This window comes from Hippopotamus amphibius, chromosome 3 (assembly GCF_030028045.1).
Source record: "Hippopotamus amphibius kiboko isolate mHipAmp2 chromosome 3, mHipAmp2.hap2, whole genome shotgun sequence".
NCBI classification, from domain to species: domain Eukaryota; kingdom Metazoa; phylum Chordata; class Mammalia; order Artiodactyla; family Hippopotamidae; genus Hippopotamus; species Hippopotamus amphibius.
The window spans coordinates 144962865-144990777 of record NC_080188.1 but is presented as its reverse complement, the minus strand read 5'-3'; the positions used below and the strand labels follow the sequence as shown (position 1 = coordinate 144990777).

General features: G+C 40.5%; 1 protein-coding gene and 1 pseudogene across 2 annotated transcripts in view; both read left to right on the top strand.

The window, feature by feature from the left end:
• Positions 1-226: 226 nt before the first annotated feature.
• Positions 227-11672, top strand: LOC130848818 (isopentenyl-diphosphate Delta-isomerase 1-like; annotated as a pseudogene).
• Positions 11673-11940: 268 nt separating this feature from the next.
• The window catches only part of LIN9 (lin-9 DREAM MuvB core complex component), a 106931-nt gene continuing 90958 nt past the window's right edge, over positions 11941-27913 (top strand). The window contains exons 1-4 of one of the 2 annotated variants that reach the window (XM_057729605.1): positions 11941-12281; positions 19388-19420; positions 21203-21297; positions 22841-22945. In XM_057729605.1, the coding sequence (XP_057585588.1) occupies positions 12203-12281; positions 19388-19420; positions 21203-21297; positions 22841-22945 (312 nt within the window). In that variant the 5' untranslated portion in view covers positions 11941-12202. Of the gene's footprint in view, positions 12282-13064; positions 13124-19387; positions 19421-21202; positions 21298-22840; positions 22946-27913 lie in introns of those variants that run through there. The other variant, XM_057729606.1, reaches the window with a different exon arrangement.

Genomic DNA, 27913 nt, shown 5'->3' with positions numbered 1-27913 from the left:
TGATTGAGTTTCCCATCCTTGAACCAATCACCTGTGGCAAAGTGTGAGAAAGAAAATCTCAGGTAGGAGTTACCTTTGAGCCAATCAACTGTGACCTGCACGTCCTGGAGGAGACACATTTTAAGTCCCACTGTGTTTGCTTGGTTCTTGTTGTCTGACTCAGCCCTGGGACCCTCAGCTGCAGTCAGAGCAAGGACATTTAGGACAGAACAGACATGTGCTAACAATGCCTGAAATAAATATTGACAATTTTGATGAGCAACAGTTTCCATTTCTGGCAGTGATATATATTCTTATCCATGAAAATGATGACAAAATTGGACCTAGAACCAAAATGAATTGTGACTTGGATGAAAACATTGAGAAAAGACTATTGCATCAAGCCTTAAGTGTCATCTTATTCAACACAGAAAATAAGCTACTGCTACAGCAGAGGTAAGATGCTAAAATTGCCTTTCCACGTTGTTTTACCAACACTTGCAGTTATCCATTAAGTCATAAAGGAGAACTTGAAGAAAATGATGTAATTGGAGTAAGAAGGGCAGCACAAAGGTCTTTAAAAGCTGAATTAGCAATTCCCATGGCACAGGTTTCCCCAGAAGACATTAATTTTTTAAAAAAACTTTATTGGGGTATAGTTGATTTACAATGTTGTGTTAGTTTCAGGTGTACAGCAAAGTGAATCTGTTATACATATACATATACCCACTCTTTTTTTGGATTCTTTTCCCATATAAGCCATTAGACAGTACTGAGTAGAGTTCCCTGTGCTATACAGTAGGTCCTTATTATTTACCTATTTTATATATAGTAGTGTGTATATGTCAGTCCCAGTCTTCCAATTTGTCTCTAACCCCCCCACCCCCTGGTAACCATAAGTTTATTTTCTATATCTGTAACTCTATTTCTGTTTTGTGGATCAGTTCGTTTGTAGCCTTTTTTTTTAGATCCACATATAAGCAATGTCATATGATATTTGTCTTTCTCTGTCTGACTTACTTCACTCAGTATGACAATCTCTAGGTCCATCCATATTGCTGCACGTGGCATTATTTCGTTCTTTTGTTTTTTATGGCTGAGGAATATTCCATTGTATAAATGAACCACATCTTTATCCCTTCCTTTGTTCATGGACATTTTGGTTGCTTTCATGTTCTGGCTATTGTAAATAGTGCTGTAATGAACATCAGGGTGCATGTATCTTTTTGAATTATGGTTTTCTCCAGATACATGCCCAGGAGTAGGATTGCTGGATCACATGGTAACTCTATTTTTAGTTTTGTAAGGAATCTTTATACTGTTCTCCACCATAGCTGTACCAGTTTTCCCACTAACAGTGTAGGAGGGTTCCCTTTTCTCCACACCCTCTCCAGTATTTATTGTTTGTAGATTTTTTGATGATGGCCATTCTGACCAGTGTGAGGTGATACCTCATTGCAGTTTTGATTTGCATTTCTCAAATAATTAATGATGTTGAGCATCTTTTCATGTGCTTTTTAACCATCTGTATGTCTTCTTTGGGGAAATGTCTATTTAGATCTTCTGCCCATTTTTTGATTGGGTTGTTTGTTTTTTCGATATTGAGCTGCATGAGCTGTTTGTATATTTTGGAGATTAATCCCTTGTCAGTTGCTTTGTTTGCAAATATTTTCTCCCATCCTGAGGGTTGGAAGACATTAGTTTTTACACAAGTCCACTACAAGGCTCAATCTGATGGTATTTGGGGTGAAATTGGGTACATTTTGTTGGTGAGAAAGATTGTAGCTTTGGATTCCCATCCCTGTAAGATTGACAGCTATTGTTATGCATCCAAGGAAGAACTACAAGACTTCTGAGAAAAGTAACCAATGGTGTAATCAAGATAACTTCATGGTTTAAAATGATCACACTGACTTTTCTCTTTACATGTTGAGGTAACTTTATTTGAATCAGTTCATTGAACATGAGAAAACATGAACATGAAAGTGTGGCTGAATTATTTTACAAGTACAGAAAAACTGGTCCATATTAAACTTAGATGAAAAAGAATCAAATCTGACACCTGATATCCTTTAGATTCTTTAGATCTTTGATGGTGGCACAACCTTCGCCATCTTCTCCCCTAGGATTTGATTTCAGTTTTGATTTCATATCCTGTGGGGGGAGGCAGAGGGATGTTTCAGGGGCTCCACTTACCCTTTTAACCTTCCCCATGACAGTAGCTCTTCTTATCCCACAGGCCAAGGACCCAATGAGGGGTATCCTCTAACTGCCAAGTTCTGCTCTCAGGGACTGAGAAAATCACCACCATGTGCATCCGCAAATTCACTGGACCTCCTGGAAGCCAGGACTCCATTTATGACTTCCTGCCTCCATCCCATATCCTCCAGCTTTAAAGGGGTTGATGATGACTTCAGGCGTATGACTATTAAACTCAGACATGTGTTCAATAGTCCTTGAAACACCTGGGTATTCCCGTTTCCTCAGTGTACAATCACCTGAACATATAGGTCCCTTTGAGGAATGACTAGGAATCATTACCATGTATGACTCTGAAACCAAGCACCTCAGATTGGGACTTGAACCCACGTGGCTGGGACTTGAGCCTGGCCAAAACCCAAGGTCTTCCAACTGAGATCACACACCTGGTTTCAGGACTTAATAAAGCTCAGATCCTTGATGTCTCATCACAGAAGAATTCAGTGAGGGACAAAGTGATAGGTAAGAAGTGAATTTATTTAGAGAGAATATAAATGACAGGGTGTGGGCCATCTCAGAAGGTGAGCAAGGGCACCAGGGTATGGGGGTTGTCAGTTTTTATAGAGGTGGGTAATTTCATAGGCTAATAAGTGGGAGGAGTATTCCAGTTATTTTGGGGAAGGGGCAGAGATTTCTAGGAATTGAGCCACCAACCACTTTTTGATCCTTATGGTCAGCCTTGGAACTGTCATGGCACCTGTGGGTGTGTCATTTAGCTTGCTGATGTGTTACAATGAGCATTTACTGAGGCTCAAGGTCTAGTGGAAGTCGTCTTGTCCACCATCTTGGACCCATTTGGTTCTAATCAGTTTGTCATGTCCTCCAGCTATGTCATTCTTTCAAAAGTTGTGTCCTGCCCCCTTCCCATCTGTTTGACTTCCTCCTAAGGGACCTGGCCAACTCTTCAATCAATGAGTTCCAGATCTGAAATTTGGCTTAAGTCTGGGAAATGAGCAAGGCATCAAGATCTTTTATTAGGGTGACTGTCCTCCTGATCCTACTCCTCCAATCTTGTCTTTTTCTTTTTCTTAGGATTTATTTATTTATTAATTAATTATTTATCCATTTTTGGCTGCATTGGGTCTTTGTTGCTGCGCACAGGCTTTCCCTAGTTTTGGTGAATGGGGGCTACTCTGTTGCGGTGCGCAGGCTTCTCAGCCCTGTGGCTTCTCTTGTCGCAGAGCACAGGCTCTAGGTGCGAAGGCTTCAGTAGTTGTGGCATACGGGCTCAGTAGTTGTGGCATATGGGCTCAGTAGTTGTGGCACATGGGCTCAGTCACTCCTCGGCATGTGGGATCTTCCTGGGCCAGGGATCAAACCCGTGTCCTCTGCATTGGCAGGCAGATTCTTAACAACTGCCCCACCAGGGAAGTCCCTCCAATCTTGTCTTGATCACAGATATTAAGTAGCTGCTTTGTTGGCTACCCATCTATTTTGCCCCTAGAGACACCATGTCCTATTAACTATTCCCATTTCCACATGTCCCTGTGGGTCAACACTCCTTGGCCATCCCTTCAACCTTGCCAATTTTTATGGTAAATGCAGCCCCCTGCTTTCCCATGGTTAAGCACTGCCATCTGGCCTCCATTATTTTCAATAGGTCCCGCATCATTCCCATCACTCTTAGGAGGCCCAGCCTGTGACTGCCGCTCCTACTGTCACCCCTGGCCTGCAGAGGAGAGCCATTGCTGCATTTCTCCTCATTAGCACATTCTAAATGACATGTCCTCTGGGCCTTCCCGAGTAACACAATCCTCTGCTGGGTTTTCTGGCTGGTATAGAGTATCCATTGAAGCCCACCCACCTTCTTGTACCTCTTTATGCCTTCCTCTACCATCTGCCAGGGCAACTCAGAAATTTCTACTTCGTTCAGTGTAGACTGTTGCTTTCTCCAGGCTTCTTAGTGACACCCTAGAATCCCTTGAGATTCTTGTCTGGATATTAAATCCTATATCCCAAGAGCAGGTCCCCAAGTCAATGAATTCTTCCTCACCCAGTTCTATATTCTGGTCTTCCTGATCAACAGCCCTCAGAATCCAGTCCAAAATCCCCTGGTTCCTACCAGTACATGCTGGGTAATTCTGGAAGCTCCATCTGGGTGTAATCTCTCTCCTTCTTTATCAATCCTCAGCTGGGATTTAACCTTGGTTATCAGTCAAGCAGCCAAGAGAGGAGGTGGGGTAGCTCCTAAGGGGGAAACTTACTGTTTTGTCAGAGAGAAGATTCTGCTGTGTCTTCCTGCATGGGAGGATTGCTAGCTCTTAAAGGAGGGCTGGGTACCTCTGCAACTCTGAGGGTTCAGGAGAGTCTGCAGAGCCAGATCCTCAGGGGCATCCCCCTAAAAGTCTCCTTCCCATGTGTCACTGTCGAAGGACCCAGGTTTTCTCAACTAGGACTCTAACCTTAGCATAGCAAACCTGCCTAGGCTTGAGTGTTTAAATGTCTCTGGAGTCAAGCTATTAAGTCCTGCTCTCACCCCTTAGCTGTGTTCACTCTTCATGGAGGTGATTAAGCCCTCTTTATAAGCTACCAAAGAGGCCCTCTGGCTCTCCACTTAGCTTTTAGGTATTTGATAACTCTTTTTTTTTTTTTTTTTTTTTTCATTATTCCTATGCAGGACATGAGTGCAATTTAGTCATAACCAGCCAACTCTACTGTTCTCGTAAGCACTATTTTCGCCTTTTCTTTCAATGCTTGAATCATTGCACCAGCAAAGGTGTGTCCCCCTTTCCTGGGATATTTCCCAGACACCACAAGTGGAATCGTCAGTTACCACGTGCCAGGCATTACACCCCACATTTCACTTGGGTTGGGATGTTACCTGCCAGCCAGGTGATGAGTTATCCAGTTCAAAATCCATTGTACCACCTGCTTTTCCAGACCATTTCCTAATACCCACTGTTCCAGTTCAGGTTCTCTGAAAAGCAGATGCCAGGATAGAATCAGATATGCAGAAAATTTATTTGGGGAAACACTTTTGAAAGACATAGCAGAGAGGGAGCATGAGGATGTGGGGAGAGCCTCACACCAGATTGCAGGTCTGACACTTATAAAAGGGGAGGGGAGGGGAGGAGAGGGGGAGGGAGGAGGGGAGGGGGAAGAGAGGGAAGGGAAAGGGCCTCTCATAGGAGGAGCCTCCAACTGCAATGCAGCTCTGAGGAAATCCTGGCCAGGCCAATGGGGAGGCTGTGCTAATTATGCTTTAAACACCTTACATGTTTGATTGTTGAAAGGACTCACAGGACTCCAACAGTTTATACTTATAGTTTTTTGTTTGTTTGTTTGTATGTTTTTATACTTTATTTTTTTAGAGCAATTTTAGTAGCAAAATTGAATGGAAGGTAAGGAGGTTTCTTATATACCCCCTGTCACACAGGCATGGCTTCCCCATTTCAAAATCCCCCACCAGAGTGGTACATTTGTTACAATTTATGAACTCACACGGACACATCATTATCACCCAAAGTCCACAATTTACATTAGGCTTCACTCTTAGCACAGAACAGCTTTTCTGTTTGCTTGCTTTTTGTTTTTTTATAGGCAAAGGATACAGTACAGTAATAGCAGGAGATGTTATGCAGTGAAGGGGGCTGGAGATCTCAGGCACAGGCTTCTTTGTCCTCCCACTGCTGGATCGCACAGGATGCACTTTGTCTCCAGGTCTCAAACCACCACTGGCTTGTGTACCAAGGAGTCCAAAATTGACTCATGGTGGGGATCTATTAGAGTGAGTTGATAGTGTAGGCATATTCTAGCTCCACGACCAACCCTAATCACTGAAATCCCTGAGGCTCCATCAAAGAAACAACTATTAATCAATGCTGACAAGCTGGTATATCTTGCACCCCAAACACAGACCAACAGTCCCAGAACACCCTTCATTGTGTTCAACAGTGTTGCTGAGGGTCACCATCATGCTGCAGGTAGCTCTGTAGGTAAGCATGCAGCCAATCCAGACCATGCCATGCAGGAGCCCCAGAGCCAAGATTGCCCATTATGGGAGGCCCACATTGAGGACAAATGGCCTGGCTCTAGCAGCTCTGCCATGCTCAGTTACTGGCTAGGAGCAGCAGCCTGGGGAGAGCATGGCATCAGCATAAATGCTGAGCACAACTTAGGGTGCAGCAGATGGGGGCCATCAACCAATTATGCTCCCCACAGCTGGAGATCTGTGAGGCATCTACCTTCATAGCTAGCAGAACCCACTTCGAGAAAAGTTTTTCAAAGCTCCTCCTGACTCTTGTGTGACCCATATTTATTTCTCTGGTTTTTCCTTTTGCCATCCTGAACTACTTGAAGCCATCCTGAACTACTTGATGTTCCTGGAATAAAAAGTCATTTACTTTCTCACCTCTGGGCCTTTGCACACGACCCTCTGCCAATAATAATACTACTTTCTTCTCCACTTCCTTTCCTTAACTTCTACTTATTCTTCAGGTCTCCATTCACAGACCATTGCCCTGAGAAAACTTTCTCCCCGCCCCTCCCTACTCTGTGCTCTTATAGCATTCTGTCCTCAACCTCAAGGTAGCACTCATGACACTACTGTAATCGCCTAAAGAATCTGTGTCTTCCATTAGACCATACAATGTGTAAGGGTAGGCACTATGTCATGTTGAAGGCTGCCTAATGCATGCCACACAGTAGGTGCTTAATAAATATTTGGTGATCAACTACTGGATACTTTCAGCCTATTGAATTGCTGAGAATTTGGGAGTTAAGAAGAGAAAGCAAAATCGATGATTATCCAACTCAATGTTTTCTTACATCCCACGGACACATACATGTCCTGAAGGGACAACATTTCTGGGTTAGAATCCATAAATCCACTTCATGAAGCCATCTTTCTGATTGGGCAGCTCTGATGACAAGGCGCTCCTTCTTGGGTAGTCTGGTTTTATGTGCTCCTTAGTTGATGTCCCCCAACTTATTTAGAAAATTCTAGATAATGATTGGGTGTGTTCATTTGTGTGGGGAATATGTCTTTCTACTCTCCCTCCCATGGGATAATCTAGTACAACTTTTTCATAGTTTGTTACTAAAGATACCTGACGAAAGAGGTTGCTTTTATTCCTTCAAGGAAGTAATGTTTTTCCTTAGGCTTGGCTCCATTTTGCAGACTGAAAAACAGAGATCTCCATAAATAACCTGGGATACACCACTAAACTTTGCTGAGCATAATGTCTTTAGAAATAGTTTCTCAGAAATACACTAACAACATTTAGTTCCTTCTTGGTACAATTTAGGGAAACAGAAAGAGTGGCAGGAGCTGGTGTTTATGTGCTGGGATGTGGGCCAGGTGTTTTACATAAGTGATCTCATTGAATTTGCACTACAGCCCTGGAAATAGGTTTAATGATCCCCTCCTCTGCTGTTGTTGTTTTTAACCAAATGATACTTTTACCTGGGTGTCAGGAGAAACTGGTATTTGATGACCTTCCTAAGGGTCATTCTAAAGAAACAGGATCTGTCAAGAATTCAATTTGCATCTTCCTGTAGCCACTTGGGCCCAACAGGAAAAGCAGCTTCTCTTCCCAGCATAGTTTGCAGAATAGTTAGTAGAATGTTTGGCAGAAAAGACAGAGTTGAAAGGAAAGCAGTCTGATATCGGTCTTTTGTTTGCAGCCATCATTTAAAATTGCCCCGCAGAGTGCAGTTGACTTTGCATCTTCATTAAGTGACTAAGAAAAGGATTCTACAAAAAGTGACTACCAAATATTTTAGAATGAGACGAAACCCAAAACGTCTGAAAATGAGATTTTTCGTGTAACAGCTTTATTGAGATATAATTCACACACTACAAAATTCATCTGTTTAAAACGTACAATTCAGTGGGTTGTAGTATATGCACAGAAGTGCATCACTGCAATCAGTCAATTTTAGAACATTTTCCTCACTCCAAAAAGAAGGCTTGTATCCTTTAGCAGTTACTCCCAATTCTCCCCCAACTCCCAGGCCTAGGCAACTATTAATCTACTCTCTGTCTCTGTGGATTTGCCTATTCTGGACATTTCATATAAACAGAATCATACAATATGTGGTCTTTTGGCTTCTTTCACTTATAATGTTTTCAAGGTTCATCTATGTTGTAGCATGTATTAGTACTTCATATCTTTTTATGGCTGAATAATATCCTATTATTATTATTATTATTACTTTCCACTCCTTTCAACAACTACTTTTATTATGAAAGTAACAAAAATCTTACTGTAGACAAATAATAAATATAGGTATAAAGAAAATAAAAATCACCCATAATCCTACTACCCAGAGACAGCCACCATTGTATATCTTTCGTTCTGGATTTTAGTCTATGCATACATATTTGTAAATGAGATCACATTGTGCGCACTCTTTGTGCAACATGTACTTTTCCTTTGGCTGCAGCGTGGGCACGGCTTGAGTGATCTTAGTTCCCCCATCAGGGATCAAACCCAGGCCGTCCACAATGAAAGCAGAGTCCTAACGACTGAACTGCCTGCCTGAATCTTTTTTTTTTTTAGTAGTGGTAAAGTATACATAATATAAAATTTACCATTTTAACTATTTTTAAGTGTACAGTTTGGTAACATGTACATTCACACTGCTGTGCAAACATTCCCACCATCCAGCTCAGAACTTTATCTTTCCAAACTGAAACTCCATATCCATTGAACAGTAACTCCCCATTTCCCCCTCTCCCAGCCCCTGGCAACCACCATTGTACTTTCTGTCTCTATGAATTCGACTATTCTAGGTACCTCACGTAAGTGGAATCATACAATATTTGTCTTTTTGTGACTGGCTTATTTTACTTAGCACGATGTCTTCAAAGTTAATCCATATTGTGCATATGTTAGAATTTCCTTCCTTTTTAAGGCTGAGGAATAATATCCCATTGTATGTATGTACCACATTTTGTTTATCCATTCACCACTGATGGACACCTGGGTTACTTCCACCTCTTTGACTATTGTGAGTAATGTTATCTATGAATATGGGTGTACAAGTATTTCTTCAAGACCCTGCTTTCAATTCTTTTTGCTATATACTCACTTAAAAGTGGAACTGCTAGACCATATGGTTATGCTATTTTCCATAGTGGCTGCACCATTTTACATTCCTACCAGCTATATGCAAAGATTCCAATTTCTCCACAACTTTGTCAACACTTGTTATTATCTGTCTTGTTGATTACAGCCACCTCAGTGGGTGTGAAGTGGTATCTCACTGTGGTTTTGATTTGTATTTCCCTGATGACTAAAGACACTGAACATCTTTTCATGTGCTTATTGGCTTTTATATCTTCTTTGGATCCTTTGCCCATTTTTGAATTGGATTGTCTTATTATCAAGTTGTAAGATTTCTTTATATATTGTGGATACAAGCCCCTTATTAGGTATACGATGTGCAAATATTTTCTCCCATTCTGAGGGCTGTCTTTTTGCTTTCTCAACAGTGTCCTTTGAAGCACACAAGTTAACACAGAAATAACTCAATATTTGATCAATGGGCCATGGGACTGGAAACGATCAAACAAATCCCTAAAACGGGGCTATGTTTATTTTTCTTATGACATATTTTCATGACTAGAGAACTTGTCGAAATTTTAGGTCTTTTTTTTCCATTAAGCAAACAATGACACTTATACAATCATGTCATTTTAAACTGGAATACACAGACAAAATTTAAAACCTTGTGATGGATTTGTCATCCTAACATCACAGAGGGAGAAACTGAGGCTCTGAGAGTGGGCCACACTGCTGATTCCATCACCCAGTCAATGTTGTCCTTGAACAAGTTACCAGATTGTTGGGAGGATCAAGTAAGTCAATGATTATAAAATCTCTCTCATAAATATCCAATAAAGACCCTCACTCAAAATGATAAAGTGCCTTGTTTGCAGTCACAGAGCTAATAAGTGGTAGATCTGAGGCTGGGATACCCCTCAGCCTTCAGAGTGTGAGAAGACTCATTCAGGGTTCTTGTTTAAAATGCAGATTATCAGAGAAATAGCCTAAACATATTTGTTTATACAGCAGACCTGCTGTTGTGTGTGTGTGAAAACCACCTTAAGATAAAACCTGGTTTGCCATCAGTTGTTTTTCATCTTCAGAAAAGATAGATCAGGATCTGATTAAAAGGCACAGGAGTGGTTAAGTTACCTATGAAGGATTACTTTGTAAAATTTAACTTTTCATCCCCCTCCCCTTCGCACCCTGCTTCACCTCTTACCTCAGCAAGTGGCAGCACCCAGTTACTCAAGGCACAAAGTTGGCATCCAATGACACTCTCTATCTCAAAGTGGTGGTGGCAATAGGTAATACTTGAGCCAAAATGTGTTCTAGGAACCATTATAAGATCTTTATATTTATCAAGTAATTTATTCTCAAAACAACCCTGTTATTATCTGCATTTTACACATGAGAAACTGAGGCACAGAGAATTAAGTTAAGAAACAAACTTGCCTGAGAAAATACAACTAGTAGCCAGAATTCCAGCCAGGCCTTGGGACTCCAGAGTCCACTCTCTGAAGCTCTAGGGTGGCTGGAAAAGATATCTCCTCTCCTTTGACTGCCTGCCTCAACAAGCTTCCTCCTGACTGGTTTCCAGAACTCTCATTTTGCCACACTTCAATCCGTTTCCCATATTTTTGTGCAACACAAATGGAAACATGACAGCCCTATACTTTAAAACCCCACCTATCCATTGCTCCAGGGCTCTCAGCTCCTCAGCCTGGGCTGGCCTGTGTCCTGCTGTCCTCATCTCTTTCTCCCACCTACCTCTGTCTACCACCTTTTAACTTTTTAGTTCCTGGGACTCACCCATGTTGTATCCTCATTGCTTAACTATTCCCCCCACCCCACCCCACCCCCCATCCCTGGAGAAAAAGGATCGGAGTTCAATAACATTTGTTAGATGAACTGTTGAAAAGCAAGAGTGGTTCATTACTGTACACTGTTATAGACAGGAATTGTGAAATCTTTCCCTGCGTTTCTTTCAAAACTGGATGAATTCTCATTATGTTCTCAACATTTCGATCAGGGTAGTTCATCTTTAAGTGTCTCTGTCGGTTTTTGTTTGTATCCTCACAGGCTCCTGTTCCTGGTTCTGTAATTCTCTCCCAGCTCACTACATGGTCTAGAGTGAATGGATGAAAGAGCTGAGAAAAACAGTTCTTTAGCTGCCGACCTAAATGACTAACTTCATGACCTCTCAAGGTCTCTCCTCCGAGCTCCACGCAGCTCCGGTTCCGAGACTCGGGAGGGGTGGCCCCGGCTCGCGAGGGGCTGCGGGCACCGCGAGTCCCGGACGGACAAGCCGTGAGACTGCCGCGGCCTGAGCCCTCCTCCCCGGCCCTCCCCCAGCTCCCCGAAGAAGGGAGGGGATGGAGACGCCGGAGAAACGTGGGTTTGGAAAGCCGTGAAAATTGTACTTCGAGCAGAGCGTCCTAGGGGAACGCGGCCAAGAACCTGGGGCTTCTCCCCGCGCCGGGCCCACAGGTGCCGCCTCCCTGCCCTCCTCCTCAGCCGGCCGGGGCCTCCTTCCTACCGTCCCTCCTTTTCCCCACTCGCAATAAACAGCCTGCAGTTCCCGCAGCTGCAGCGCGAGACGCGAGACGCGCGCCGGGAGCGAGCCCCGGGGGGAGAGGGGGAGGGCGACGCCAGGAGCGGAGCCGGGCGGGACACGGCAGCTCGCGCCGCTCCCCCCGCTCTCCCCGCGCTCCGGCGGCGGGCCCGGGCAGGGGCGGCGCGAGACGGGCCTGGCGGCGCGGCCTCCTTCCCCCTCCCCCTCCCCCCGGCCCGGCCGGGGGCGGGGGCGGAGGGGCAAGGCGCGGCCCCACTCGGCGGCACCCCCTCCCCGGGCAGGCGCGGGCGGAGCCGGGCCCGCCTCAGCCGGCCGCGGCGGGAGCAGCGCCGCTCTGCGCCGCGGGCAGCGAGCTCCGCATTCGAACCTCCCTCGCAAAGACAGTCTCCGCCCCACAATGCACCGCGGCGGGCAGCCTTTGAAAAAGCGGCGCGGCTCGTTCAAGATGGCGGAGCTCGACCAGTTGCCTGACGAGAGTGAGTAGCACCTCAAAGCACCCCCACTCTTCCCGCCGGCCGCCTGCCCCCGGGCTGCATCGGCCGGGACGGGCGGCCGTGCCCTCTGCCGGGCAAGAGGGCTGACTGCCAGCCCCGCCGTGGTCCCCTAATCCTCTCACCCCGGTGTTGCCGCCGCGTCGCCGCCTTTGTTATGGTGTCTGTGTGTTGGTTTCTGGGGTTGTGTGAGCGCCAGGGCCGGAAACCGAAAGCTCGGGGGCCCAGCCCGTGCGGGGCGGAGGCGGTGGCTGCTCCCCTGGCCGGACTCGGGCCCGCGGCCGCGGTGGGGGAAGAGCGGCCCCCGGCCGTGGGGGCTGTCCTCGCCGCCTGCCCCGCTCGCCCGGAGCGGAGAGACGCCTGGCGGGGTTATGTAACTCGCTGTCCGGGGGCCGGGAAGGACTCGGGCTGGGGAGGGGGTAGTCACAGCCCTTCTTCTTGCCCCGGCCCCTGATCCTGTCCTGTCACAGTTCCTGCCGCTGCAGGCACTTGTGATCATCACTGCCCTCCCTTCCCTCCTCCGATGTGTCCACCCCTGGAAGCATTTCCGTGTCAAAGGGCTGGCCCCTTCCCCTGGGACCACAGGTGGCTGTGGACCTTTTCAGAGATAATCCAGACTGGGTACACAAGTGTTCAGGGAGCCCCCATCCCACAGACTTTCTTCTTTGCATATGTGTCTTAGGAATCATGGGGGTACCTTTCTGCATGGATGTGACCATCACAGCAGGCATATACACCACTCTTTCTGACACTCACCCTGCTCATTGCCTCCCTTAACCGTGTTTACTCATCCTGCCATCTCAGACATGGATGCTCACTTGTGTTTAGTAAGTAAAAGCACTAATTCTGTAGTTTAAGCACGATAGAACTTAATTTTGTAATTTACAGTATTGTATAAAGTATACAGGATAAAGGCGTATCTTTTAGTTAATTACAGAAGTGTCCTGATGCACACTCACTGTTCAGTTTATGTATTTGTACAGTTCAGTATTTGTGAGCGTTTTAGCATAAGGGAAAAAAAGGCTCAATCACTGTTAACTTTATCTGTGCAAGACACCTTTAAAATGAGAGCTGAATACAGCCAATTCTGTTTTCCTTGTGGGGTCGTATATTCTTAATGTGTTATAAAGTTGAAAATTCAAGTTGCCAAACTGGTGAAAAGTTGTATTAAGAGAGTTTGTGTTTTAAATTTGCTCTAGACCAGCGCTGAATTCCAGTAGAACTTTCTAAATGATGGAAATGTTCTATTTTGTGATGTCCAGCAGGGTAGCCAGTAGCCACATGCAACTGTGGACCTCTTCAGATGTGGCTAGAGTGACTTTTAAATTTCGTTTGATTTTTGTTAATTTAAGATTAAATAGTCACGTGTGGCTAGCAGCTACTGTATTGGATAAGGCACAACCATAGACCACCTATGAATTTTATTGTTTCTTGTTTGGAGAATACAATTGATTGTGATTTAGGATGCTCCTAAATAAAGGTGGGCCTACTAAACACTGCAGTCATCATCTGGAAATTTTTGCTCTCTTTGTCACAAAGATGTTTTATCACCTATTGGAAGTCCCAGTCACTAGATAACTGTCATTTAGAATATTTGTTCATTGTCATTAAACATTTATTGAGGACTTACTATGGTTCTTTATAGATACTTGGGACTCATGCTAGGGTTCAAATTCCAGCTACACTCTCAAACTATGTAAAATAATCATTTATATTACTTTGTGACATCCCTGAATACACTAGGGTGTGTGTGTGGGTAAGCACCTTAGCTTGTGCAGTATATGTCTTGTTTAGCTTGACCACAGCTGGTTGAAAGCAAGGATTGCTTTACCTGGTTTGTCACACAGTGCCACAAATCAGGTATATATGAATGCTTAATTTATATGTAATTGAATGTAGGGTAAGAGGTATGGTTAATGAAACTGGAGCAGAAGTGATTTCAGTTTAATACTAGAAGTAGCAATCTGTTTCTTTGCCAGTTTTAGTCAAGGGAGCTAGTTTGTAAGTTAACCAGTAGCCAGCATAACATTATCAGTAATAAAAGCTACTATTTATTTAGTACTAACTGAACCAGGGGCTGTGCAAAGCATATTGTATACATTTGCTCACTTATCCTCTTTCTAGTTGAGGTAGGTATTCTTACTAATGAGGTAGCCAAGGCTATCTTCAGCCCACATCTTTCCTCTGAGCTTCTGTGCTTAGTATCTCTTGCCCATTTCTCATCTCCTCTTAGATGCCTCAGAGGCCGCTCAGATTTTATGGGTTCAAGATCTACCTCATAATCCTTTGCAGTACAGAGATACTTCCAATGGTTCCAGTCGTAATGAATGGCTCCATTGTGCAATCAGCTAAAACCTAGATAGAGGTTATCCTCTGCACTTCCCGTATTTAAGCCTCTACTAAATCATGCAACTTTTACCTTCTAAATGTCTCTCAGTTTTTTCTACTTCTCACCTTCATCTTTGGCCAAACTGTCACCATCTCTTCTGCATTAATCACTTCAGCCTCCCATTAATCCACTACCCCAGCCCTCCCCCACAACCTACACACAGCCGGAGTGATCCTTTCAAAATGTATGTATATCATCCTGTTGCTGAAAACACTTTACTAACCAGAAGACGCTTTGTGGTCTGGCCATTCCCCACCTCTCCAGCTTCCTTTTGTACCACTCTTCCTCTCATTCTATCCCTTTGAGCTAAATTGGACCTTTTTCATTCCCTATTCTCACTAGGCTTTGTTTTTTGCATATGCTGTTCTCTCTACCTGGAATGCTCTTCCTTCCCCTCACTTCCAGTTAACTTCTGCTTATCCTTTAGATGCCACTTTAAGCTTCTGTCCTCCCTGACAAATAACACAACTTCTTATTCAGTCTTCATACTACAGTGTAATTTCATAGTGGCAGCTGTCACAGTTGCAGCTTTACATTTGTTACTGTGATTGTTTGGTAGCTTTGGTTAGAAGCTCCTCCAGAGAAGGTGCCATTTCTGTTTTTCCTCATGCTTGCATTCCAGTTCCATGCATGACAGCTGGCTTACTTCTCTATTCTTTTCTCATACCACCCTTCTCTTGCCAGTGACTTCCCAAGCATAATGCCCCCACCCTTCCTTGAATATTCTAAATGTTCTACCTCGGGGTTTTTTTACCTGCTGTTTCTTCTACCCTGACTCATTACTTTGACCTCCTATTCTCTCATGGCTGGTCCTTTTCACATGTTACCTCCTCAGAGAAGCCTTCCCTAACTCCCCTCTGTAAAGTTAGTTACTCCCCACACTGAGATCCATTAGTTATTTCCTTTACAGCAACTGCACCAGTGTAGTTGCCATTTTATGTACTTGTTTATTGTATGTCTTCTCCCACCACAGTGTAAGCTTCCCTGAGAATAGAGGCTTTGTCTGTCAGTTAACCCCAGTCCCTAGAATAGTGCTATGGCAGGTATTCAGTGAATATATGTTGAATGAATGAACATACCCAGTTAAAGTAGGATTCTAACTTAATAGGATTTACTTGCCTGTAAAATACATGTTCTTAACCTAACCTTTTTTGATTGATCAAAATAATGCTAATAATAAGCATGGTCTGAAAATTAGTCATGTACTATGTACATTTTTCTCTAAGCACTTTTACATACACTAACTCATTTATTCCTCATTTTACAAAAGAAGAATAAGTAGCACAGAGGGGTTAAGTAACTTTCTTAAAATAACACAGTAAGAAAGTGGCAGAGCCAAGATTCAAACACAGCTAGTCTCCATCTGTGTTCCTAACCACTATGCTGTACTATCTCTCAAGAAGGGAAGGTTAAAGGTGGTAGGTCAGAATCTGCAAGATACAGTCCCTGCCTTCATGGAGCAATAATGAATATCCTTACAACTCACACCTCTTCCTTCAGATCTCTGCTCAAATATCACTTTCAGAGAAGCTAATCATGAGTTCCTTATAGAAAAATAGTCTTCCCTCCCCCAGTTCCCACCTCACATTCCCTATCCTTATTATCCTGCTTTGTTTTGTTTTTTTCCAGTAGTGCTTATCATCCCTTGATATATGTGTGTGTGTGTGTTGTGTGTGTTTCCCCTTGCTAGAATATAAATTCCAGGGGAGCATCAGGACTTTGTTTTGCATGTTGTCCCCAGTACCTAGAGCTAGGGCCAGGGTGCAGTCAGCACTCTACATATACTCACTGAATGAGTGTATGGTTACCGATTTTTCTCAAATGAACCATACTTTTCTTTGTAGCTACATTGATATGTGCCCTGTCTACTACTGCTGCTTTCCCAGTTGCGTTGTATTGTTTGAGGCTTCTTAGCAGGGCTTTTATGGCCTCTCCCCCACCTTTCCCCCTACAACTTTAGTACCTTTGGTCATTAAACTTCAGTTTGCCATACAGAAGCTATTAAGGTGTCCTGTTAACCATTCTCCACATCTAGGCAAGAGAGCAGGGGGAAAGCAAGAGTGGCTTTGACGGTGGTGGGTTGTCTGGATAAGCCTCTCATACTGCCTTGCAGAGAAGTCAGTTGAGGTTTAGAGATCTGAGATACATAAAAATGTTTCATAGCCAGAACCATGATACTTTATCTGTTACTTCTCATTTAAAGTCTGTTGTGCATTTATATGAGTCATGAATCTTTGCTACTTTTGTTAAACACCAAGGAGAATTAATCTGTCTTCTCTGATTTTTGTACTTAGTTCATGTTCTTCTATCTTACTTTATCCCCTGAGATCATCTTTTATTTATTTATTTTTGTGTTTTGTGTAATGTCATAATGGACTGGCTTATTATAGATGTTGACAGACATTTTTAACAAGCCACTTACAAATCTGTCTTTTCTCAATGTAAGTAAATGGCAAACCTTTCAAATAACATCACTATTGCCTGATCTTAGATTATATTTTTTTAAACATAAGTGGATGTCACAGTAACTGAGATGAGAAATAGCTGGTTCCAAAATAAAAACAAATTTAAAAATGAGTAATGATAAATAAAATTTGACTATAGTAAAAGAAAAAAGGTATTCTAAACAGTTTTTTAAATTTAAAAAGGGAGATTTTGCTCATTCATAATTCTGTGAATAATTTCTATTTTGGAGCATAGGAAGGTTTTTTCCTCCTGTTAATTTTTCTTTTATTGAGTTATAATTAACATATAACATTGTATTAGTTTTAGGTGTATAGCGTAATGATTTTTTTTTAATCCTAACATGGAGACCCAACAGATAAAGGACCCTAGAACCCCTCTGGTCCCCCTTTTTAATATGTTATTTATTTATTTATTTATTTAATTTATTTTTTTGGTTGTGCAGGGTCTTAGTTGCTGCAGACATGCTCCTTAGTTGAGGCAGGTATGCTCCCCAGTTGTGGCTCGCTGGCTCCTTAGCTGCGGGATGCAAACTCTTAATTGCAACATACAGCATAATGATTTGATATTTGTATGTGTTGCAAAACAATTGCCACAGTGTTTAGTTAACACCCATCACCACACAGTTTCCACAGTTTTTTTCTTGTGATGAAAACTCATAAGATCTACTCTTTTAGCAACTTTCAAATATATAATACAGGATTGTTAACTATAGTTACCATGCTGTACATTACACCCCCAGAACTTATTTATCTTAAAACTGAAAGTTTGTACCTTTTGACCCCCTTCACCTATTTTGCCCATCCCCCTCCTCCAGCCTCTGACAACCACCAATTTGTTCTCTGTATCTGTGAGTTTGGTGGGTGTTTTTTGTTTTTTTAATTTAAAAAATGTTAGTATTATTATTATTTTATTTTATTTTTTGGCCATGCCATGCAGCTTGTGGGATCTTAGTTCCCCAACCAGGAATTGAACCTAGGCCCTTGGCAGTGAAAGTGCAGAATTCTAACCACTGGACCACCAGGGAATTCCCTTTTTTGTTTATTTTAGATGTCACATATAACTGAGAGAGATCATACTTTATTATTTTTCAAATGACTTGAGCTCCTTTGCAGTATACATATCCAACTCTGAGATTTTCAGTGTAGTGCTCTCCCTCTCTCATAAAAACTTCTTTCCATATCAATTCTTCTGCTTCTCCTCACCCATAGATCCTATCCTTTATTTACACCAGAACGTGTTTCACAGAATCCCCTGAGGGCCTTTATTAATCATACAGTTTCTATGTGTATGAGGAGCTTCTTGGTTATTTTAATATATACTAATGTTTTAGTCAGTGAACCCTTCCAACTTTATGCTCGCCCCTCTTGGCTGCTCTGAGCTCCCTAATCCAGCTTGGATCTTTAAGTGTGGCACATAGCTGCATTCTAGACTTCCAAGGGACTTATTATCTGCTATTACAGTCCTTAAATCATTTACATTTTCTTTTTTTTAATTTAATTTTTTCTTTTTTTTTCTTTTTTGCTGCCTTGGGTCTTCGTTGCTGCACGTGGGCTTTCTCTAGTTTTGGTGAGTGGGGGCTACTCTTTGTTTCGGTGAGTGGGCTTTTCAGTGCGGTGGCTTCTCTTGTGGAGCACAGGCTCTAGGCGCCCGGGCTTCAGTAGTTGCACCATGTGGGCTCAGTAGTTGTGGCTCACCATATGTAGAGCACAGGCTCAGTAGTTGTGGTGCACGGGCTTAGATGCTCTATGGCTTGTGGGATCTTCCCAGACCAGGGATTGAACCCATGTCTCCTGCATTGACAGATGGATTCTTAACCACCGTACCACCAGGGAAGTTCTTATTTTCATTTTCTGTTTTCTCCACTCTATTAATTCTGATCTTTGCCTCAATGAATATCAGTTCCCTTTCTCTTTTCCTTCTGCAGCACCAGCACACTTCTGGATGAGGATCCAAAATTGCTTCTGTCCCTACTTCTCTTTCCTCTCTTTCTACATTTTTCTCTCTTGGGAAGGTCTCCAGTTTCTCAAAACTTGAACAGAACTCCCAAATGTCTCCAGTTCTTCCTTATGTTATTTGAGTTCTGGTCAATAGTTTAAATTGTCTACTAGTTATTTCTAATTGCACATTCCACTATCACTTCAACATTGCCAAAACTAAATGGATCACTTTACCCCTAAACCAAGTTCTTTTTCTGTCACTTTGATTATGAAATAATACTGATTTGTTTTCATTGCAGGCTCTTCAGCGAAAGCCCTTGTCAGTTTAAAAGGTAAGAATCATAGGATGATTCTTTAGGTATGGCATAAACTAGGAATTTAATTCATTAAGTTAATTTGGATATAGTATTTCTCTTTTCTTTCTAAATTATGATGCATTATAGCTTTTAAATATTGGTTTTCACTGATGATAACTTTAAGTTCATATGGGGAATTGGCCCTTGGTTTTCTCCCCCTAGAATTATTGATTAAAGAACTTCCTAACTAAACATTCCAGACATTTCTTACTAGAGTTAAAGCATTTATTAAACAACTGGGCTAAGCTGTATTTTTACAGAATTGTTTAGTTTCTGAGAATCTTGTCTTCTAAGTAGTAATGCTAGTCTCTTGAAATAAGAGAATGGTAGTATTTTTCTTGAGAAAAAGTTAGACATGTTCCTTGTTCTTGCTCTTTCTTTGTGTAAGTACATTAGACCTATCCTCTTAATATAATTTACTTTGAAATTTTACCTCTTCAGGATTCTACTGGATAAGTAAATTTGGAACCAGTGTAGATCTTCTCAAAGGTTCATTAGTACTTTTAATTTTTAAAGCTGCTGTATTGTACTTTGGATTGGTGAACTACCAAATTAAGTCCTTCTGGCTTGAGAATACTTGTCTTCCAGGATTACCCTAATTTATTAGTTTAGCAGGATCAACCCCATCCCATCTCTTTTCTTTCATATTTGTTAAAATATATGTCTGAAAAAATATTCCACTAATTTTTTTCTCCCACTAATAAAGCCATTTCTCTTTTTGAAAAAAAGTATACAAGTGATATAAATTTTTTATAGAAAAATTAGAAAATTCAGTGCAGTAATTAGAAGGAAATAAAAATAACTGTCTTCTGTATATTCATCCTCTATATCTCTCTCTAAATAAACATATCCTTTTTATAAAAATTAAACTCATCTTCTTTATTTTCACAACATGTTTAATTGGTTACTTGATCGGATTTTTTCTGGTTGCATACGACTCTGAAACATTTCTTTGAATTAAGGGAAAAAACCCCCACATATTTCATTTTTGGATATCTAGGGTTTTACACATTGAAGCAGAAAACATTTAGAAATATGCTCTAGGATTTCCTAGGTGGCGCAGTGGTTAAGAATCCACCTGCCAATGCAGAGGACAGGGGTTTGAGTCCTGCTCTGGGAAGATTCCACATGCCTCAGACCAACTAAGCCCATGTGCCACAACTATTGAGCCTGTGCTCTAGAGCCCGTGAGCCACAACTGTTGAGCACATGTGCCGCAACTATTGAAGCCCACGCGCCTAGAGCCTATGCTCCGCAACAAGAGAAGCCACTACAATGAGGAGCCCTCGCATCACAATGAAGAGTAGCCCCTGCTCGCAGCAACTAGAGAAAGCAGCAATGAAGACTCAATGCAGCCAATAAATAAATAAATTTTAAAAAAAGAAAAGAAATATGCTCCAAATTCAAGGTTAAAAGCACTTTTCCCATTTCATTGCTTGCTTTCAGTCAGATTGTACTGAGATAGTTCTTGGCAAATCAGAATAGAGGAATTATTGAAAACCAAAATGGAATAAGCCACACGTGTTTTAATATGAAAATGTAATAATTTCAAGTAGCTTTGCCTTGTCAAATTATAGAGTTTGACAAAAAAATACAGAAGAGGTTTTTTTTCATTTGTGATAAACAAATTATTATGGTCAGTGTATTTTTTCCATATTCGTAAATATTCCAGGAATATTGCTGTTACTAAAAAGGCTGTGTTTACAGTATGAAATCCTTTGAACTAAACTTAAATATCATTAATAATTATTTATTACAGAGGGAAGCTTATCTAGCACATGGAATGAAAAGTACAGTTCTTTACAAAAAACACCTGTTTGGAAAGGCAGGAATACAGGCTCTGCTGTGGAAATGGTAAGGAATTCATTTTTCTTACTCTTTAGATTATAATAGTTAAATTGTGTTATTGTCATGTGCACATTCTTACAGCACTATAAAATTTTTCCAAGGTTTTTCCCCAGCTCCAGGCATTGGTGTCTTTATGTCATTGATCAGTATTTGATCATATCTAGATAAGTAATGTATAGCCTGTGATAATCTGTTCATCATTAAGCATTTGTTAAGTAATTGTAGTTTCTTTAAATAGGCAAACCCAAAAAACTCCAACAACCTGAAATCTTACTTTTAATAGATTTTTAATAATTTAATAGATTTTTTAAATAAAAAAATTGTATGTGGCTCTGGTCCCTACAAAAATATATATAAATAAGTGGTAAGATATTGAAATTTTGTGTAGGTCAAGGGTAAATGTATTTAGGGGTGGGAAGTAGAGATGAGCATATAATTGACATGACTAACAATTTTGGGGGCCTCTGTACTTCCCCTGCCTAGCCAGATAGCCAGGAAATTTTAGGAGTCAGTCACGAAACAAGCCCGGAGCTGGATTAGATACTAGCTGTCCGTAGCCCGGGCAGCTGGCCACAGTGAATTGTGTAGGACTCTCCACACTCCTATTTCTGTCACCATCATCCCCTTCCTGCTTTCTGCCCACCGTCAGGGGAGGGGAACAGGGTAGAAGGGACTTCCTGTCAGGGCTGTGCAGTGTTGAGACTCTCAGTGGGTTTAATTTCAAGGGTCCTTTACATCTAGACTTGATCCAGTTGGATGCTTCCCATATGTTGTTTAGCCTGCTGCACCTGCGTCAGTTCTCAGTAGGCATGGAACTGTCTTGAATGGTGGGAGAAGGATTTGAAAAATAATGTGGGTGCTATTGGGATATTATTCTGTTGTTCTGAATATTCTGTTCTTTATAAAGCCTCTGAACCTAGGATGGACTGTAACATTTTTCATATTACAGATCCTTACATGTGTGATATACTTTGGATACTTAAAATTTTTTAGTTCTACATACACTTATCAAGTATCTGTTATAGGTATGTTGTATTTTTATTTACAAATGGAAATTTGTCAACAGTTTTTGACAGCAGAGCTAATTTGATATTGTATACATTTGGATTTACTCTCTAAAGTGATCTAGTAACTTTGTCCCAGCCCAGCCCTATGCAGCAGACATATCATGTGAAACACCCAACTGGTTGGTATTGATCCAAGCACCAACATAATGAGAACTGGAATTTCCAGAACTTAATTTTTCTATCTTGAGCATTCAAGACTGCCAGTGTACTGTACAAAGAAGACTTGGGTTCTAGTTTTAATTGTCAGCTAGGTGTTTTATTTCTAAACAAATTGCGCAAATATGTATCTTTCTGCTTTCTAAAATCTAAGATTATTTGTGTGTTTTGTATTACCCATTTTACGTCCTTCATACTGCTGAAGGACGTAAAATGGGTAATACAGAATTCAGAGTTAGCTGTATTTTCCAAGTATAGAACTGTGTTATAGAACAGAAATGGCAGGTGTTTGGCCTTTTCGTTAAAGAAAAAAATTTCTGTCGTAGCCTTTCAGAAATTCAAAACGAAGTCGGCTCTTTTCTGATGAAGATGACAGACAAATAAATACAAGGTCACCTAAAAGAAACCAGAGGGTGGCAATGGTTCCACAGGTATGTGTGTGCTAAAATTTTGTTTCATTGAAAGGAAGTGAACAATCGCTCAGCATAATAAAGTTTATATTTATTGTTCTATCACATTTTGAGTAACAAGTTCTTTTCTTTAAAGCAGCTCAGCTCCTATTTTAGTTACCTAAAAAAGGGCATTATTTTATTGCTGGACTTTAAACCAGAGTAGAAAGTGAGTCCTCAGTCTTAGAAATGCACAGTCTTCTTTTTTTTTTTGGCAGCACTGAAAGGCATGTGGGATCTTAGTTCCCCAACCATGCCCCCTGCAGTAGAAGCTTGGAGTCCTAGCCACTGGACCTCCAGGGAAGTCCCATGCACACTATTCTGTTAAGAATGGAGGTAGTGGACATTAAACAAATGGATTTGGCAGATTGGAATCAGCTTTTTGCATGGAAATCAGAGGGAAAAAATCATTTTACTTTATCACTGAGGGAGGTATGTTGAAGACTTCCTTTATGCACAAGAGGAGAATATAGCATGAAATCATACCTCCTTTTTCTTTTTGACATCTTTTTAAGAAAAATTATAGTGGACATATAAGAATCAAAGGAATTAATGAAAATTAGATAAGGAAATATTAACTTTAAGAGTAATTTTCTCCTATGAAATTTATAATTTTTGATATAGTTATTCCCTACTTCTCTTTCATTTTTTTTCCAAAAGTGTTATTTTTATAAGGTTTTCCAGCAGGATGTATCATAGTAGAGGTAACTTTCTCAACCAAGGATTTGGCATCAAATAAATTTAAGGGTATTATCAGCAATATGCCCTACCAAAAAAAAAAAATAAGCCAAAGAACTTTTACATACCTTTAGGATCATTTCAAATAGTAAAATATGTTCGTTCTCCGTAAAATGAACAAAAATATATGAACTTTTTTTTTTTTTTAACATCAAGGACAAGTGTGCATAAGCATCTAAAATTCAATTTAAAAATTTGACCCAGTTGAAACTGATACACGTGTGCGTTGCTTGGCCCAGTAGATGTTGGATACAAGGTTGAATGAATACAAGAACAGTCAACAACTATTTCTTGTATTGATTTTAGAAGAGCTGTGTTATTAGGATAATTTGGATACTTTAACTCTGTTTAGATTTTTTTAAATTTCCAAAGGTGTGGATTTTTTTTTAAAGTTTTTTTTCTTCCAGCCATTTACTAGAAAAATTTTCAAAGGTAACAGAAAACTCTGGTCTTTGTGGCTATGAAACCACCCCACCCCAGGTCTATCCGATGCCCTCCTCTCCTGCACATATCATTCCTTCTGGGACTATTTTACCACGTCCTTTCTGCTTCTGAGCAATACAGAACAAATATAACATAGGACAGACAGGATATGAGACTTCTTTTAATATGTGAAAAATGTGTATATCCTCTTAGTTTTCCCTTTTCTCATCTTAACATGCCTAGTTCTTTCAATCTTCATTTAGGTGATATGCCTTGTTTCCTTACCCTCCTAGTCACAGCCTCTAATCTGTTGTCTTCTATCTGTGTTTATTTAAAGAGCACTGTTTAGAGCTGAAAAAATTAAAAACCAACTTTTGTTGAGTACTTAGTATGCGCCAGATCCTGTTCTAAGCACTTCATATGCATTACTTTGATTTAATCTTCAAACTCCCCACAAGTTAGGTTACTGTTATCTTCTTTCCCCTTTTTTAAATGAGAAAACAGACAGAGAAGTATCTTGTTCAAGTTCACAAAGCTAGGAAGTGAAAGCTGATACTAGATGGCATGCAGCCTGTCTTCAGAGCCCTGCTTTTTTTTGTTGTAGCTTTATTGAGATATAATTGACATAGCATACATTTCACCCAATTAAAGCATACAATTCATGGGTTTTAATATATGCACAGAGGTGTTGCAGCTATCACCACAACCAATTTTAGGACATTTTCATCATCTCAGAAAAACCAGTAGCAGTCATTCTCCATTTTCCATTTATTGAATAAACCCTTAGAAGTGTAATTGCTACAAGGATATTTACACTTAAACTTTGAAAGATACTACCTAATAAACTATTTATAAAAGTTGTAATAATTTGTATTTCCACTAACAGATTGACTATTTCCTCATACTCAACAGAGGAATCTTTAATACAGTTTTATATCCAATGACCCAATTTTAAAATTTAGGTCAATAATAACTCAATAGAAATAAAAATAGCACTCTTTCTAATAATATTTTATAATAATTTGGTTATTTATGCTAAATGACTCATGACATGTAATTTTTTTTTTTTTACATTAAAAAGCTGATTTTCTTTTTTTTCTTTATTAATTTATTTTATTGGCTGCGTTGGGTCTTTTTTTTTTTTTTTTTTTTTTTCTGTGCGTGGGCTTTCTTTTAGTTGCGGTGAGTGGGGGCTACTCTTCGTTGTGGTGCACGGGCTCCTCATTGCCGTGGCTTCTCTTGTTGCAGAGCACGGGCTCTAGGCGCGTGGGCTTCAGTAGTTGCAGCACATGTGCTCAGTAGTTGTGGCTCACGGGCTCTGAAGTGCAGGCTCAATAGTTGTGGCACACGGGCTTGGTTGCTCCACGGCATGTGGGATCTTCCTGGAGCAGGGATTGAACCCAGGTCCCCTGTATAGGCAGGCGGATTCTTAACCAGTGCGCCACCTAGGAAGTCCCAAAAAGCTGATTTTCTAAGTACAATGTGGTATCCAGAATTGGATTCTGAGACAGAAAAAAGGACATTAATGGAAAAACTGGAGAAATCCAAATAAAGTCTGTGGCTTAGTTAATAGTGTTGTACCAATGTTAATTTCTCGGTTTTGACAAACCATGGTTATATGAGGTGATAACATTAGGGAAAGCTTGATGAAAGACATATGGGAACTCCAAAGTAAAGTTTTATACTAAAAAAATAAAAAGTTAATTTTGACTTTCACCTGTGTTCCAGATCTATTTCCCTTTTCCACTGGTAACCAACCCCTGTAGTTTGGTTATCCTTTTAGACCTTTTTAATACTTCTAAACCTTTATATATGTAGTCATGGAAAATATATGGTGCTGTTTTGTGTATGTAGTTTTAAAATTACATTTATAGTATTATTTTCATGATATTGTATCAGGCATAATTCTGTAATTTATTTTTTCACTCAAAAGTCTTGTTTGGTTTGGTTTGGTTTGTGTGTGTGTGTGTGTGTGTGTGTTTGCCCTGATCAGGAATCGAACCCTGGCCCCCTGCAGTGCAATCAAAAGTCTGTTTTTGAAATCTGGCCATGCTGACTGATTTAGTTAGACAGGCTTCAATATTTCATTTCTTTTTACTGTTTTGTAGTATTCAATCTTATACCATAATTTCTTTATAAATTCTCCTATTTATGGGCATTCAAGTGGTTTGTAAGTTTTCACTATTACAAACAATGCTGTAGTGAACATCCTAATCATATCTGTATAAATTTGCAAGTGTTTTTCTAGGACGGATGCCTAAAATGTAGAATTGCTGGATCACAGGATATGCACATTTAAAGTTTTTAAAGTAGTGTCAGATTATTCTCCAAAAAGATTGTACTGGCTTGTACTTTCAACCAATAATAGATCACAGTGTCTGTTTTACCTAATGCTTGTCAACTCAGTATATAACCAAACATCTAGATTTTTGCTAATCTCATAATAGCATCTCACTTGTTTAGTTGGCATGTCATCTGTGAGTGATGGTAAGATACTTTTCATATGTGTTTACAGTCTTTCCTTTGCTCTAAACTTTCTCCCATTTTTTATTGGATTGTTGGTCATTTTCTTATTAGTTTGTAAAAACTTTGTATATATTAAGACTATTAGCCCTTTGGCTGTTCATATTGGTTACAATTTTTTTCAGAGTTTGTAGTTTGTCTCCTGCTTTGTTTCTATATTTTTCACCATAGAGGACTGAAAAATATCCTAAGGGTAAATATAGCTGTTTCCTTTTAATGATTTTTTGATTTTATGATCAGAAAGACCTTACCTAGTCTAAAATTTATAGTTTTAGAATTCTATTTCTTCTTATTTCATTTTTATTTTTTAATTTTTTATTAATTATTTTATTTTATTTTTTATTTTTTGGCTGCATTGGGTCTTCGTTGCTGCCTGTGCACTTTATCTAGCTGAGGAGAGCATGGGGTTACTCTTCTCAATGAGAAGCAGTGCTCGGGCTTCTCATTTCGGTGGCTTCACTTGTGGAGCACAGGTTCTAGGCGCGTGGGCTTCAGTAGTTGTGGTGCGTGGGCTCAATAGTTGTGGCTCGAAAAAAAAAATAGTTGTGGCTCGAGGGCTCTCGAGCGAAGCCTCAGTAGTTGTGGCACACAGGCTTAGTTGCCCCACAGCATGTGGGATCTTCCCAGACCAGGGCTCGAACCCATGTCCCCTGCATTAGCAGGTGGATTCTTAACCACTGCACCACCGGGGAAGCCCCTTATTTCACTTCTTAAAAAAATGTTTAAATCTTCAATCCATCTGGAATTTATTTTGAAGTAAGGAATGAGGTAAGACTGCACCCAAATTTTTTTCCCAGAAGACTTACTTAGTTGTCCTGGTAACATTTAGTGAATAATCCATCTTTTCTACATTGGTTTATAATACTACTGTATGACAAGCTAAATTCCTGTATATATTTGGGATTATTTCTAGACTTTCTATCTCTTTATATCTAGTATGTCTCTCTATGTGCTAGCGTCACATTGTTTTAATGTGACTTTATATTGTGTTTTAATCTCTGATATAACATTATCACTTATTCTCTTTTAAGATTTTCATAAGTATACTTGCACATTTATTTTTCCATATGAACTTTAGAATCAACTTGACTAGGAAGAAAATTCACTTTGTTGATATCGTACTAATATTATGAATTAATTTTGGGGATATGACGTGTAACATTGGAACTACCCATCCAAGACCTGGTTGTAGTTCCACTTTATTAAAGCCTTAATGCCTCTTAGTAGATTGAAAAATTCTTTTCCTTGTCAGTCTTGTACATTTCT